This window comes from Etheostoma spectabile, chromosome 10, assembly GCF_008692095.1.
Source record: "Etheostoma spectabile isolate EspeVRDwgs_2016 chromosome 10, UIUC_Espe_1.0, whole genome shotgun sequence".
In the NCBI taxonomy this organism is placed as follows: Eukaryota; Metazoa; Chordata; class Actinopteri; order Perciformes; family Percidae; genus Etheostoma; species Etheostoma spectabile.
This window is the reverse complement of record NC_045742.1, coordinates 561,583-576,351: the sequence shown is the minus strand read 5'-3', so window position 1 is coordinate 576,351 and position 14,769 is coordinate 561,583. Positions and strand designations below refer to the sequence as shown.

At 42.4% G+C, this 14,769-nt stretch overlaps 1 protein-coding gene and 1 long non-coding RNA gene across 4 annotated transcripts in view; one reads left to right on the top strand and one right to left on the bottom strand.

Moving 5' to 3' along the window:
- cyfip2 (cytoplasmic FMR1 interacting protein 2) overlaps positions 1 to 14,769 on the bottom strand; it is a 22,311-nt gene that overhangs the window by 6,854 nt on the left and 688 nt on the right. For 2 of the 3 annotated variants that reach the window (XM_032528688.1, XM_032528689.1), the window contains exons 2-20: positions 8,862 to 9,011; positions 8,671 to 8,760; positions 7,812 to 7,889; positions 7,091 to 7,192; positions 6,686 to 6,867; positions 6,504 to 6,600; positions 5,873 to 6,001; positions 5,484 to 5,588; positions 5,308 to 5,396; positions 4,931 to 5,168; positions 4,248 to 4,400; positions 3,499 to 3,638; positions 3,258 to 3,405; positions 1,892 to 2,045; positions 1,428 to 1,584; positions 1,242 to 1,338; positions 1,067 to 1,143; positions 867 to 975; positions 625 to 744 (exon numbers count right to left, since the gene is read on the bottom strand). In XM_032528688.1, the coding sequence (XP_032384579.1) occupies positions 625 to 744; positions 867 to 975; positions 1,067 to 1,143; positions 1,242 to 1,338; positions 1,428 to 1,584; positions 1,892 to 2,045; positions 3,258 to 3,405; positions 3,499 to 3,638; positions 4,248 to 4,400; positions 4,931 to 5,168; positions 5,308 to 5,396; positions 5,484 to 5,588; positions 5,873 to 6,001; positions 6,504 to 6,600; positions 6,686 to 6,867; positions 7,091 to 7,192; positions 7,812 to 7,889; positions 8,671 to 8,760; positions 8,862 to 8,978 (2,382 nt within the window). In that variant the 5' untranslated portion in view covers positions 8,979 to 9,011. Of the gene's footprint in view, positions 1 to 624; positions 745 to 866; positions 976 to 1,066; positions 1,144 to 1,241; positions 1,339 to 1,427; positions 1,585 to 1,891; positions 2,046 to 3,257; positions 3,406 to 3,498; positions 3,639 to 4,247; positions 4,401 to 4,930; positions 5,169 to 5,307; positions 5,397 to 5,483; positions 5,589 to 5,872; positions 6,002 to 6,503; positions 6,601 to 6,685; positions 6,868 to 7,090; positions 7,193 to 7,811; positions 7,890 to 8,670; positions 8,761 to 8,861; positions 9,012 to 12,753; positions 12,836 to 14,769 lie in introns of those variants that run through there. The other variant, XM_032528687.1, reaches the window with a different exon arrangement.
- Positions 2,926 to 14,769, top strand: part of LOC116697373 (uncharacterized) — a 16,163-nt gene continuing 4,319 nt past the window's right edge. Inside the window, exons 1-2 of the long non-coding RNA XR_004333989.1 lie at positions 2,926 to 3,071; positions 13,306 to 13,309. This is a non-coding gene — a long non-coding RNA (uncharacterized LOC116697373). The remainder of the gene's footprint in view (positions 3,072 to 13,305; positions 13,310 to 14,769) is intronic.

The window sequence follows — 14,769 nt, the reverse complement described above, 5'->3', positions numbered from 1 at the left end:
ACCCCCAGCTGCAGCCCCCCCCCCCACTCTGACATCTCTCCATTAGTGCATGTAGAGATATTGAGCATGTGTGTGTATTACAGGCCTGTGTGTAATGTGCATTCTAACAACAGAGTGAAAACATTGTAATTTCCCTTGCAGGATTAATAAAGTATAAATTATCATTATTATTATTATTATTATTATTAAGCACCGGACGCAATAACGGTGCCTCTGCTAAGTCGTCTCAGGAAGTTGTTTTGGTGTAACATGTTTTGGTGTAATGGTGTAATGTTTTGGTGTAACATGTTTTGGTGTAACATGTTCAGAAGTAGTTTTAGTTGTCACCACAGAACTCAGATTGGACAGATAGTCTAGCTAGCTGTCTGCATTTACCCTGCAGAGATCTGAGGACCAGGTAACCATAGTCCTCAGATTGGACAGATAGTCTAGCTAGCTGTCTGGATTTACCCTGCAGAGATCTGAGGACCAGGTAACCATAGTCCTCAGATTGGACAGATAGTCTAGCTAGCTGTCTGCATTTACCCTGCAGAGATCTGAGGACCAGGTAACATAGTGCTCAGATTGGACAGATAGTGAGAACACAATGTTGATTAGATGTTAGTTTGTGGTGTGTGATCTTACCACTATGGAGGTGAGGTCCTCGCTCTCAAAGCGGCTGATGGCGTGGTCCATAGACTTGTACATCGCTGCCGAGATCCTCTGGGTGATCAGACGGTTCAGGTCAATAGAGCGACCCAGCAGCTGCAAGACACAGAAGGAATGGTTAAGAAATACTGGCTCTGGATCCATACATATATGGAGTAGAACAGAAAGAGCGACACCCTAGATGAGCCATAGAGGACTGCTTTCCACGTGTCCAGTACCTGTACGTGTCTCTGTTTGAGCAGCGTCTCGTAGCGGTTTGATGGAGGGTACGGGATTATCACGCCATAGTTTTTACACTCTGCTCTGAAGCGCTTGTCTAGGAGGACGCTGTGAAACACATGGGATTTAGTCAATGAAGTTTGCAGAGACAATGTCTGCCAGTAGCTCCAAGCATATTCAAAGGAGGGTCACTTCCTACCTTCCAGCCATTGCTTTGTAGTAGGCAAATATCTGATCTGCTAACTTGTAGACAAACTGATCGAAGCAGAGGTTAACCTGAGGATAGGGAAAACACCATGAAGGTCTTGTTTTCAAAGAGCAACACAGAGGTCATGATCGCTGCAAATGTATTGGCAATGGCAGTAAGATTTTACCTCAGCCTCAATTTCATCATAAAGAAACTGCTTCTTGAACTTAGTGAGAGCGTAGTAGCCACTGTCGTTGTACAGGTCTAGAGGATACAGCACGTATCTGGAGGAGGGAGAATTGTAGTTATTATGCAGTCTGTTTTCTCAAGGTACAGACATAATGTGAGTTTGTCAATGGAAGTTTTGTCTTACTCCATCATGGAAGGCTCCTTGGTCTCCAGGATGTGGTCGGTGAGGATCCAGGGCATGGACATCTCAATGGGGAACTGGATTCTGCGACCCATGGTCAGCTCCAGGAAAAACTCTCGGAACCACAGCTGGGACAGGTCACAGCACTGCTGCAGGGCCTCTGGGAGGAGGAAGGACACAAGCAGGGTGCAGAAAAATGAAGGAATTACCTTTAAAATGGCTCCAAACTGTGTTGCTTGGCTGAGTGTTTTTTACCTGACTTCCTGGACAGAATGTGGATACTGTTGATGTGTAACTTTAATGTAGCTCTGCATGACTTCTTGAGAAAACGTATGTTGTTGCTCTAGCTGTCTTTACGGTATCTTATTGACTTTATGACATCAGGTCGTTTGTATAAGAGCTGCTTTAATTATGCAATTTTTGCAAAGTTTGTTTGCTAAGGCAATATTTTGCTACTTTGTACTCACCGCTGAAGTTGAGCAGGTGTGTGAAGAAGAAGGAATGCTTGTGGAAGTCTTCTATGGCCACCACTATAGGTCCATCCAGACTGCTGCGGAGAGTCTTCTTCGAGCCACTCTTATCTGCTATCAATGACTCCAGCATGGTGCGCACCATGTACAGCTGCAGATGGAAGGCAAAGGTACAAAGATAAAAACAAATGAAATGAACCATTATTCATCATTTGCCACCTCAATATTTAGCATAGCTGCTATTTTCTGCTGATTATCCTTTGCATGTGTAGCATGGAGTGAAAAAATAAGCACTATTCAGAGGAAAATGAATCTGAAAGTGTTTGTAAACTTTCAAACTAAAAGCTTCGCTCAAAGCCAACCCAAACACTGAAAACAAAAGTATTTGTAATTGATGCATTAGCATATTAATGTGTGCTGTAACAGAGAACAAAAATGGATTACTTCAGTACGTCAGAAGATGTGTGAACATTAGAACCCTTGTGATTCCAGTTCAGACCAGATGGGAATGTTTTCAGTCACACATTTAGTTTCAGTCGGCTATGAACACATCATGAAAGGCTGCCACATATCCTCAAAGTCACTCAGAGTGAAAATATCAGAACAAAACCACACTTCAAAATGTCATTCTTTTTTTCAGTGCTGCCTTTCTTATTCAACTTAATGTTCAATTTGTTCAATAAAAGAATGTTGGAAATGATTTCCTTTCATTTGTTTTAAACCCAACAAGCGATTGGTTGTATATCAGCCCAGAGATCTTCAACAGGGGGTCCAATAATCGTGGGGGTCAGGGGGGCCACCAAAGTATTATAAAGTTTTTTCAAAAATGAAAATGTCTTAACATGAATCCAACATATTATTAGCAAATACAAATCAGCCTATTGGTGAAAAAAAAGACATTGATGATGGTTTGCTGGCCTATAGGTAAGGATTTACTGTTCCACAGGTATGTTAACTGTAACATTAGAATATTATTCATGCCTACAATTATTTTTTTAATAGCTTATATTATTGGTTGCTCTAAAAAGGTATGTATAAAGAATTTAGGTCACCCTACACTTTATTGTAAGCCCAGTTAATTATGCAACCTAATATTATACAATATGTAGAAGGGGGTCCCTGATCCCTCTCTCTTTCAGTCAAGGGGTCCTTGGCTGAAAAAACGTTGAAGACCCCTGTTTTAGCAGAATACTGAAAGCAGCAGAAAGGCAGAACTGAGTACACTTTAATACTTGTTTATTTATCACAAGTAATATCATTAGCGGGATGTTATCGCATATTTTCCTCATATGGTGCAGCTCTAACCAACAGCATTCTGATTTGGCTTCTTTCTGCAAGCAGCCTGATCTATTTCCTGTCTTACCTGTGTGCTGGAGGGTCCTACAGCCCTGCGTGGCACTTTGATGTCAAATCCACCTTTTGGGTCCTTCTCCCCCCTCAGGCACGGGTCATTTGGAGGTTCCCTCGCACCATCCCAGTCACAGACTGTCTTTCGGATGGCCTGAAGAACACTACAGAGGAAGAACACAGTATTAGAGAAGTGCTTCAGGTCACGAGATTATGTTTAACGTACATTTGATCAGATCATCATTGTGCGTGCGTACCTAATGAGGACGTTCTTCTTCTTGCGTACAGCCTGGCGCAGGGGCTCTCGGAGGGTCATCTGGGCAAAGTCCTGCAGCGCTGCGTAGATGGTATTCCTGATGGCCTGGTTAAACACTGACTCCATTCGGCCCATCAGAACCTACACACGTCATTACACAGCATCTTGGTCATAATGGCTACTGGCCATCACCTCTGGGAAATACACTTATTTACTTCCTGAAAGAGAGTTAGATGAGAAGTCCAATACCACTTATACTCACATGTGTCTATTAAAGATGCCCTCCAGACACGTTTTAGGACATAAAACCACTCAGCTAAGAATCTTAATTTGTGTCTGATAGGTTTTTTCCACAAAATGTTCAATAACTTAGTTAAAAATGCTTCCATATACATGCCTATATTACATTTACTCCTTCTCCCACATTGAAAAAAAACAATCAACCCCCCCCGTTTTCTGGCTCCAGCTGCATATTCAGCAGACACATAAAAACGCGGAACTGATCTTCTCATCTAACTCTCAGTAAGAAATAAAATTTAACAAAATGGCAAACTATTTCTTTATGGGTAGTAATGGATGACATTTTAAAACTGGTTGGTGGATCATTTGATGTGTTTGATTCAATTTCTGACTAAATAAGCTGCAGGCTACTCATCTGTGCACACATTTTAAAAATGCCCTTCGACCACCAGCTGTTGGGAGCATCAACACAAAGCTACTCAACACGTGTCAGGGCTACCAGTGTTTTACCTGCAGCCCTTTGATCATGGCGATGACTTCCACCAGGGCAAACTTCTCCTCACTGGTGTAATTGTATCGCGTGGCTCGTTCGTATTCCTCCGCTGTGCCTGGACAGTCCTTGTTACAGAATTTATCCGTGGGATGAACCAGCTTCCATGAGTACTAAAAGAGACAAGGAGAGCTATAAATATATCAAAGCTACAACGATCGATGGCAAAACCACTAACTTTTCACACCTAAGCCCACGCATATTGCCTGTTGCACAACCATTTTCCACACACAAACACAACCAACCCACGGTCTCCCCCAGAGAAGTTGTTTAGACGGGTGACAATTGTCTTTTTATAAAGAGGGCCTACCTTGGCCCAGTCACTGATGGCAGCATTGATGTAGAGCCCAATAGTTCTAGTAATAACAGAATCATGGATGGAATCTTGAAATTGAGAATTTAAAAAAGCTGAGCAGATTCCATAGGGCCCTACATTAAGTCTTAGCTTGAAGTTAACATTAACACTACGTTTAAGTTTCCAAACAAGCCGCCCCACTGTAACTGTAGTTTAAAAAGTGTCTTAAAAAAACATTAAAAAACTATTCCCAGTGGCTTAGGCCCGGTGGGGGGGATACATAGGCCCAGAGGGCCACCAGGCTTGCATTACACTGGGGGGAACCCTGCAACCCCTCGCTTTACTCACAACTTCCATGACGTGCGTGCTCCACTTGGACAGCAGCTGCAGACCCCTGAGAGCGAGGTCAAACAGCTCTCGGTACTCCTCGTCCGACTTCTGGCTGTCCAGGCCCGAGCCCGTCACCACTTCGCTGTTGCTGTAGCGCGCCAGCTCCGAGATGAAGCGGATGTGGTCCTCCCTGATCTGCACCATCTGCTCGCACAGGTTGTACTGTGGTGAGATGCTGCTCTGGGTGCATGTCCACCTGGGCACAAAAATGAAGAAAAGGGTAGGGTTGAGGGGTGGGCGAGAGCAGATGGCATGGCGGTCAAGATCAGCTGCTTTTATGCTTGAGAACATTTCTGTGCACGAGGGTTTGTAGATGTCTAGACAGGTCCTCTTACTTGGACTTGTTTTCTTCGTAGTGGGCACTTGTCTCAATGTAGCGCGACAATTCTATCTGCATGTCTCCAAAGAGTGGCACCACTTGAAGCTGAAAAACACAGGGAGACAATGTTCCACACTCATGTTGTGTACACAAATACAACTCTGGATAAAAGAGATGCCAAGAAAGCCTTACTTTGAAGAACTTATCAATCTTGCTCAGGTTGATCCTCTTTTTGGCATCGAGTTTATAGATATTACTGACGTTCCCATCCATCAGGTACAGACCAAAGCCCATCACCTGACCGGACACCACAACACACACACACACACACACACAACACACACACACACACCACACACACACCACACACACACACCACACACACACACACACACACACACACACACACACACACACACACACACACACACACACACACACACACACACACACACACACACACACCACACACAACACACACACACAGAGGTGGTTTGTTTTACATCAGCAAAGGACATTTAGCCAGCTAAAGATCACAGTATTGACTGATACAGGTGGGCAGCAGGTAAGGATGTGTGTACCTTAAGCAGCATGTGTTTCTCACTGGGTGTCAAATACATCTTGTTCTCATAATAGTCTACACAGATGTTGACAATGTCTGCCAAAAGCTCCTCATAGCCGGGAATCACCTCCAGCTGTTGGTGCAGGCACTACATAGAAACAGAAACAGAACAACAGGTCATCTTCACATCCATTCATTTACATGCAAATGTCAGAAAGGCCTCACTCTACCCTGCAAATAGACATAAATACTGGCATTGACAACACTGGATTAAATGCTTGCAGCTAACATTGCTCCGTAAGACACCTTTATTGAGACTGCACTACCTGTCACGTCACTTTTGGAGAGTACAAATGTGAGTCATTTATCTGCTCATCTTGTCTAGTGAGTCATTTCCTGTTCAGAATGTTGCAGAAATTGTTTAATTAAACACTAAATATGTGTAGGGACCCTTCAATAAAAAGGCCTTTTTTTTTTTTTTTTTACAAACATACACTGAAAAAGCAGCCTTGAATCACTTTACAAATGCAGTATGTCGTACAAAACTCTATTTAATTCAATGAGTAAAGCTTCCTCCATCTCCTTCCAATCTATAGTGAGACCTTCTGACACCACACGCCATAAAGACAGTCTAGAGTCTGGACACCAACCTGAGTGATCCTGTTGTGGTTGGCTAAAAACATTGAGAGGTTCTGGGACTCCTGGATGGACTGAGGGTCAGCCATCTTCCTCAAGAATTGAGCTGCCCTGGAGGCAGAGGAGGAGAGAAATGTTACCTTGGCTCTAGACTAATCTACTGTACATGAGGATTCCTTCACTTATGGTTCACTACCTTTTGTAGGCAGAGTGATCGTTCTTAACGCTACACTTCATGTTCTTCAGTTCGTCCAGCACTGCAAACATGTTAATAAATTTGCCCAGAGTGAGCAGATAGGCCTCAGACACAAAGTCCTTCCTTCTCTCTGCGTGACACAGACGCTTCACTTCGCTACAGAAACGTTCTATGGCTTTCCGCTGTAAAGACAAAGAAATCAGGTTATATGGAATGTTTAGAATAAGTTACAAACACACAACTTTCTGTGTCCAAAAAGACACCAAACATGCAAAGTCTGAAATGAAAATGTACTTCATTATATGAGCCTGATTGCAGGGTTTTGCCTAGGCATGTCGCTCTCGACCTTTTCAGGCTCAGTTAAGCATAAAATATAAAAGACACTGCCATGCAGCCGAGTCTTACCTGGAAGTACATGAACTTCATGAGCTTGGTCACTTCAGGTTCTAACACCTCCACCGTTTTCTCATAGATCTCCACTCTGTTGGGCTGCTCATTGCATTTCACCTAGCAAGCACAAGAGGGTGGCATTGTACAGCTTGATTTGGCAGCAGCAGCAGCAGTAGTACAGTTTTTGGTTCAGCTAGTTCATGCAACATTATAGTTCATTTGCAGGTGGTGCCAGACCCTCCTCCAAAGCACTCTGAGGGAGGGTCTGTCAACTCCACATAGCACTCCTGGATGGGAGGAAAAGGTGCTCTGGTTTAATGGCCTTTCTTTAAACCAGTCAGAACCACCAAGGATTTCTATTTTCATTTTTGTACAGTATAAGTTGCACTTGTCCACTTTGGGAAATCATATTATGAGCAATAATGAAGTCACCCAGTAAAGCCGGCTAATCTTAAATCTTTAATCTTTATCTTAAGTGCAGGAAAAACGCTGATAGCTTCTTATTCGGTGCCAAATGAAGTCCGGTTTGGTAAGAGAACAGCCACATTTCGTGTTCAACCGGTGCCATAGTTGCACGATTCCATGAGGTTTGTCTGTGGTTTTAAGCTACCAAGTGATAAGGAACTTGCAGGTTGAACTGTGTGAGTGAGTGTGTGTGTGTATTTGTGTGTGTGTGTGTGTGTGCGTGTATGTGTGTGTGTATGTATGTGTGTGTGTGTGTGTGTGTGTGTGTTACCTGGGGAATGGCTCTGGAGCAGCTTCTCCAAGTGTAAAGCATCACAGCGTACTCATGTCCTTCCTCCAGCATCTCATTCTGCATAAAATGGACAAAATACCACAGAGACATCATTCATTCTTAATGCTTAATGTTACAGCAAATGTGTAACTGGCAAAGGCCTTTACTTTATTAATCCCTTACTTGTTTTGGTCTTATAATTGTTTAGTATGTGTATGTTATGAAAGGAGATTTTGCTAAGGCACTCGACACCACTAAACATTTCCAAGGTCTCAGACGAGTCACATATTCCAGGATGAATAGGGCTTGATAAATATTTTAGAAGGGGAACATTTCTTCCATTCAGAAGTAGGTGAGACAGATGTCTCAATCACTCTGGCTAAAGACAGGCGTGTCCTGAAATAGACTGGCTTCAAACTCAATGGGACTTCCTGATTAAATAAGGTTAAATAGAGCACTACTTCCCCTCTTTGCCAGTCAAATCCCACTCTCCTCTTATTCACCATCAGGGGAAAGAGGTTTACTGGTCCACTGCCTGCCTCCTTCACCAGTGTGTAAGGGATGTGTGTGTCTACATGAGTGTGCATGTGTATGTGTGTGCCCTGCCACAGGCCTAGCCAAATCCCTAACAAAAGAGCCAAATGACAATCAATTCACACTAAACAAGGCTCTCTTTAAGGGAGTGAGGCTACTTCCCACAGTCAGTGTTGTGTTCACTGAAAGGGGGACAACAGCTATTCAAGATAGACAAAAAACAAAAACTGATTCAACCAATCAGATGTAAAAACCAACACGATTGCAAGCCATGGCATGTTCTTTTTTTTCTTCTTTTTTTTTAAAACTGGAGCACATTTCTCACCATGCTGGAGTGGACTGTAGCTTGCTCTATATAACGGGCGATGCCGGTCACAAATGCATTCCTGTCTTCAAAGTTGGTGTCAAAATTAGCCTGCAGAAGGAGGGAGAAAGGAGTTAAAGGAGTACACTGAAAATAAGTGGACAACTGGGGATGATTGGTGGGTGGCGGTGACAGCGTGTGTGAGTGTGTACCTGGTACATGATAGAGGAGGGAGGGGGTTCGATGCATGGCTGCTGGTCCGGGAGGGGCAGCTCCTCCAGCAGGTCCACATTGGACAGGGCATCCTCCAGGGTCACGTGGGTCGTCATGGTAACAAGGCGTCACTCACACAACACCCCAGTCTGAGAGAAAGAGAAAGAGAGAGCGAGGATATGAGATGTGGTCAAAGAAGAAGCTCCATTACAGAAAGACAGAAGATGGAAAATGGGACTTAAACTGAAACCAAGGGTACTTGTACCCTAGGGGGTTATTCTGCTAGAGGGTGCGTGGAAAGATTGTGTAGAAGATATGATTATATAGATAATATGATTTGGTTAAATAAATACATCCTTTGAGTCAGAACAGCTGAACACTTTGTACCAACTAAGAATGCAAGAAAAAATAATGAGCAAGCGAGAAGTTAAACCAGTTAGCTAAAAGATTTAAACATTTTGCTAAAACTAATTGGAAAATGGTTGAAATAGTTAGCTAAATAGTTAGCTAAATAGTTAGCTAAATAGCTAAAAAGAAAAGGGAAAATGGTTGAAAGAGTTAGCTAAATGTAATGGAAAAATGGTTAAAATTGTTAGCTAAACAGTTAGCTGAATAGCTAAAAGGAAAGGGGAAATGGTTCAAATAGTTAGCTAAATAGTTAGCTAAATAGCTAAAAGTAAAAGGGTTGAAATAGTTAGCTAAATAGCTAAAGGGAAAAGGAAAATGGTTGAAATAGTTAGCTAAATAGCTAAAAGTAATAGAAAATTGTAGAAATAGTTAGCTTAACAGTTAGCTAAAAGTACAGGACTGGGAAAATGGCCGCCTAAACTGGGACACGTTTAGAATGTTAATGCTTACAGCTGTGAAATGGTTCCAGTTAGATGCTGCAGTTTTCACACAGGAACAATACGCTCAATATGCTCTTGACGTGTCTAGAATCCACTTCCTCTTACCTAACGCTGTTTGGGCTATGTGGTGCAGTACGTGTTCACTCTGCACCTGTATCCTCTCCCATTTCACTGTATGTCAGTGTCAGACCAACGCACCGGGGGAGGGGAAGGGCACACGGCTCTCACACTGTCTCCTTTTTACCTTTTTATTTGACTAGAGGCGTATTTGAAGCGTATAATTCTTGAAAGGCCCAAACCTGGAAATCTCCTTAATCTGAGAGAGGTGGAGAACGGTCTGACAGTGAATGACATTTGACACAAACAAAATGTGTTATCTTGCGAAGGCAGTGGACCAACTGGCAAATGTGTCTTTAAGCAAGCTGATATTTAGTGCTTTTAATAATTATAATTAAACTGGGGTGAATATATATATTTTCTTAAAATCTACTCACTTGTACCTGTTTGGCAATAAATAAAATACTTCCAAACTTTGACTTGTAATTGCTTTACATAGTTATATTTCTTCTGCATCCTGGTTATCATGATCTGTTTATTAGACTGCTTTTCCATTTCAGAACGTTTTGGTGTCTTTATATGTTCTTATACTGATGTTACTTTCTTTTCTGTGTTGCTTTCTTTGTCTTTGTAACTGACTCAATGTCATTGCAAGTGAGGGCTGATCCTCAGTGATCTCTCTCTCTCTCTCTAAATAAAGGTTGAATGAATGAAAACCCAAAATATGAACACAGAATCCACAGCTGCCACATTCGTTATCCTCCAGCCAATCCTTTTTTGGAAAAAATGGCGAGACCCCTCTTAAAACGGTAAAGCTATTGCAGTGCCCTCTTCCTCATTATAAAACACCAGCCCAGCCAAAGCAGTGTGTCTGTGCCCACCCGTATATCATGTGCCTCTCAGAATTGTGTGTTTTACGTCTGACCTGGCAGACAGCGCTGACAGGGCCGATAATCAGCTTAATATTCACAACCAGAGAGAGCAGAACAGAGCTGAGAGGGCCAGGGGCCAAACGGCAAAAAGAAAAGAGGCAGATCAAACTAAACGTGACTGTCTCTCTTCTCTCTGCCATAGCAAGACAAAGAGCTCGCAGTAACAGAAAGTAAAGTGTTGCATAAAGTTAAATTGTTAAAAGGATACGGTCATTTCATATTCAATGCACATAAAAAAACAGCTTTTCATTTGTCCTGGAAGTCAGCTCGATAGATGAGCCTGCCAACTTCCAGAACACAGCAATACTTGTACACACACACACACACAAGTTACAGTTAACACATGTAACTGTCAAAGCAGCTGCATGTTGACAAATAAAGCCAATGTGTAATATAATGATGTACTATGTATGTACATATTTGTTTTTCTTTTAAATTGATCACTATCTGGATGACAAAGTCATTCTTGTAGCCAGTATGGATGTCGTTATCTGGCCTACATAACACGTACAGGCGCCTGCAATATACATTGATGTTGATCATGCCTACATGCACCGGCACACTAATACACTTTAATTGTGTATGATCACAAATAGAGTCAAAAAGAGGTGGGTAGGGTTTCCTGTCACATCAAACTGTCTTAGTTAACATATGCAGAAGTTGTATTTGCATAAGGTAAACCACCGGCCTTTGGGCCACAATTTAGACGGATGGCTGAGTAATTGAACTTCTAAGAAAACTTTAGTAAGCGACACATGCATTGGTACAGAAAAGCCAGGCAGTCATATATAAATGGTAAAAATGTAACTGAGTGAGGTTTAGTGCTTTTCTATGTCAAATCTATGTTGCCCTATCTCCTGTTGTGACATTATGTGTATCAGTGATATTGTCAAATCTTATTATTCCTACTATTCTCATTATAGCACATAGTACCACTGAGATGCTGGGAATTGTAGTGATTTGCAGACACTTTTTATGTCTGCTCAGTAGTCTAGTAGTCACAATGAAGATGTGAGTAATTTTGATACAAGTATTAAAATTAAATAGGTAAATCAATGATACAGGTGTACACTGATGAAGACGATAGGCCCTGTGCTACTGCAACCTAGTAATGGTTGAGTTAAAAATACTTTTGCTTCCTGTATTCTTTCCACTGCTGTGACTTTACAACTTGGATTCATACACACTCTGATTCTTTGAAGAGTGAGCTGGTTATTTTTAACTGTTCAGCTTATAGAAAATGAAACATGCAGCTCACTACAAGGAGTTCTGTCAGTGCTACTAAACTCCCATCTGTGCTTGGGAATACAGACGGGGACTGAAGCCTGGGTTGGCTGAGTAAACTTTCCCACCCTGTACCCGACTCTGTTCAACAGTTGGTGTGTCTGTGTGTGTGTGTGTGTGTGTGTGTACATGTGCATCTTTACAAAGCAAAGGGCCCCTTCATTCTCTTCTGGACACTTAGTAACCTAGCTGTAGGCCTGTTTTACACTGGAACGACCAGAAATCCCACAAAATAGAAGGACTTGTTCATCATCAATAAATATGCATAGCAAATAGCTTCTGGCCAGTCTGACATTATAAGTAAGGCTACTACACATGATGAGCTTGGGTCAGACCTCCTCATGACAGCACTGCACTAAACCATAAGGATCCAAGGGCTTTGAGGAAGTGCTCAAAATATTACAACCCAAAAGAAGAATGGGAATGAGCAGGAAAAGTACAAAAATAGCAAAAAGCTGCATTTGTAGAAGGAAAGCAAGACCGGTGTGCGCTGATAAGTGTGTGTGTGTGTGTGTGTGTGTGTGTAACGTCTTGCCTGAGAGAAAGACAGCGAGTGAGAGAAAGTGTGTCATCTCCAGGGTCACACTACTCAATGGGATGCCCCCCCCCCAAAGCAAGCTTTGTAATAGATATATACACATATACATATATATTCATCCTCACAATAATATGAGATCAGTGTGGAGCAAAGTTTGAGCATTTAGACACACATATTCATTTACAACATATAACCCACACACACACACACACACAAACAAACACACGGACACCAGTCACATGTGTGTTCCAGCAGCATCTGTGCAGTCTACAGTCTACATCATGTGCTCCTGTATGCTGGCTGGATGGATGGGTGGATGGATGGATGGATGGATGGATGGATGGATGGATGGATGGATGGATGGATGGATGGATGGATGGATGGAGGGGTGGATGGATGGCTGAGGTATTTGAAGGGCTGACTGGATGGATGATGGATGGATGGATGGATGGATGGATGGAGGATGGATGGATGGGTGGATGGATGGGTGGATGGATGGATGGGTGGATGGATGGATGGATGGATGGATGGGTGGATGGATGGGTGGATGGGTGGATGGGTGGATGGATGGATGGATGGCTGGCTGGCTGGCTGGCTGGATGGATGGATGGATGGATGGATGGCTGAGGTCTTTGACAGGCTGATTGTCATTTCAGAGAACAGCGCCGCAAAACTGCTGTTGTGTCATGATCCCCATGATGTCACGCTCTCCTTTTAGACCACTAACAATGACTATCACATGAATAAGCAGTAGGTCACATGACCAAGCTTGACATGTAGAGAGGATGGTAAACAAAACCCTTTGAATTTGCGGAGTACTCACTGAGTTTATCAAAGTTTCTTATAAGATTTGTAGTGGTACTTAGGATAGGGTGCAGCATTACTTAGTAAGAGAAAAGAGATGATCAGTAACATCCAAATGGTTTGTGTCGTCCATTGTTTGCGTGTTCAGCTGTACTTCTCTTTTACGTGTCTGCTTGCTTGGTCTGGTTATTTATCTCATTCTATCTTTGTCTCTTAATTTATTGTAACTGAAAACAGCAACAGTATTATCAGCTGCAAATGGCTGCTCATGATCTTGTTGTCAGGTAGTTTATAGCTACATTAATGCTTGTAATATGGTAATGATATATATATATATATATATATATATATATATATATATATATATATATATATACACAAGGCTACTGACAGATGTTACAAAACTAATTCTGATATAAGTAGGGCTGGAAGGGTTGGAAAGCAGCACCAGCCCCATGCTGGTAAAATGTCCAAGCGGTTGTTAGATCTGCTTCACTCACCAGCCAAAAAACACACAAAGTCATCTATTGAGTATGAAACTGGGTCCACTGGGTGGACAACCAAGTCAATTCCCAACCGTAGCTAGAACTAGCCTTATGGTTATTTTCCTCATTGATTACAGTCTTTTCTACACATCCTTTTTTAAATACCCGTTTACTCATAAACAACAGAACATATCTATTCTCAGAGTCTTGTTTTGTCCGACCCAATCTATCTTCAAGCACCAGATGTTAGTGATATCACTGAAGGAAATCACCTCAAGACTGAGTGCATACCCATAAGCAACAAATAATCAGGGATACCATCACTAACATGGAATATTTATAAAAAAGTATAAAGAAATATAAAAAGAATATATATAAGAATAAATATGTTTAAATACGTTGTCACTTGGTTTGGTTGAGGACAATGAATAATGATGGCATTAGGGATAAAGGATTATTTAAATAGATGATGCCAGAGGCGGTCTGAGGCCTCCCAGACTCCAGGAGGGAAAGGGTCTCTTCCTTTTCCCCCCACTTTAAGGTTTTTTAGGGTCTTTTATCCATTTCCAAACCGGGTGCACCTTGAGACAAGTTAGTGGTTTGGTGGTTTTATAAAAGGAATTGACTTGAAATATGACTGGATTATTATCCATATTGTGTATTGGCAGCAGCAGCAGAGCCAGCATTACATCACTGCTTGGTGGTGAGGGGCTGCCGTACACATTTACAACTCGATGGGGTGTGCAACAGTCTCCATTCATTGCCTAGGACTGGGCCTGCTCTGCCCCCCCGGGTGGACAGAGGACAGAGGACAGGAGTAAGACATCACAGGAGCAGGGTGGAGAGACATTCGTGTGAAACGGAAGTAGAACCTGGCATTAGTGTGTCATCAGTAACAGGCCTGCCTGCCCTGGTGGCTGGGAAAACGTCTAGAACGCAGAACGTGTTGAGTCCAGCTG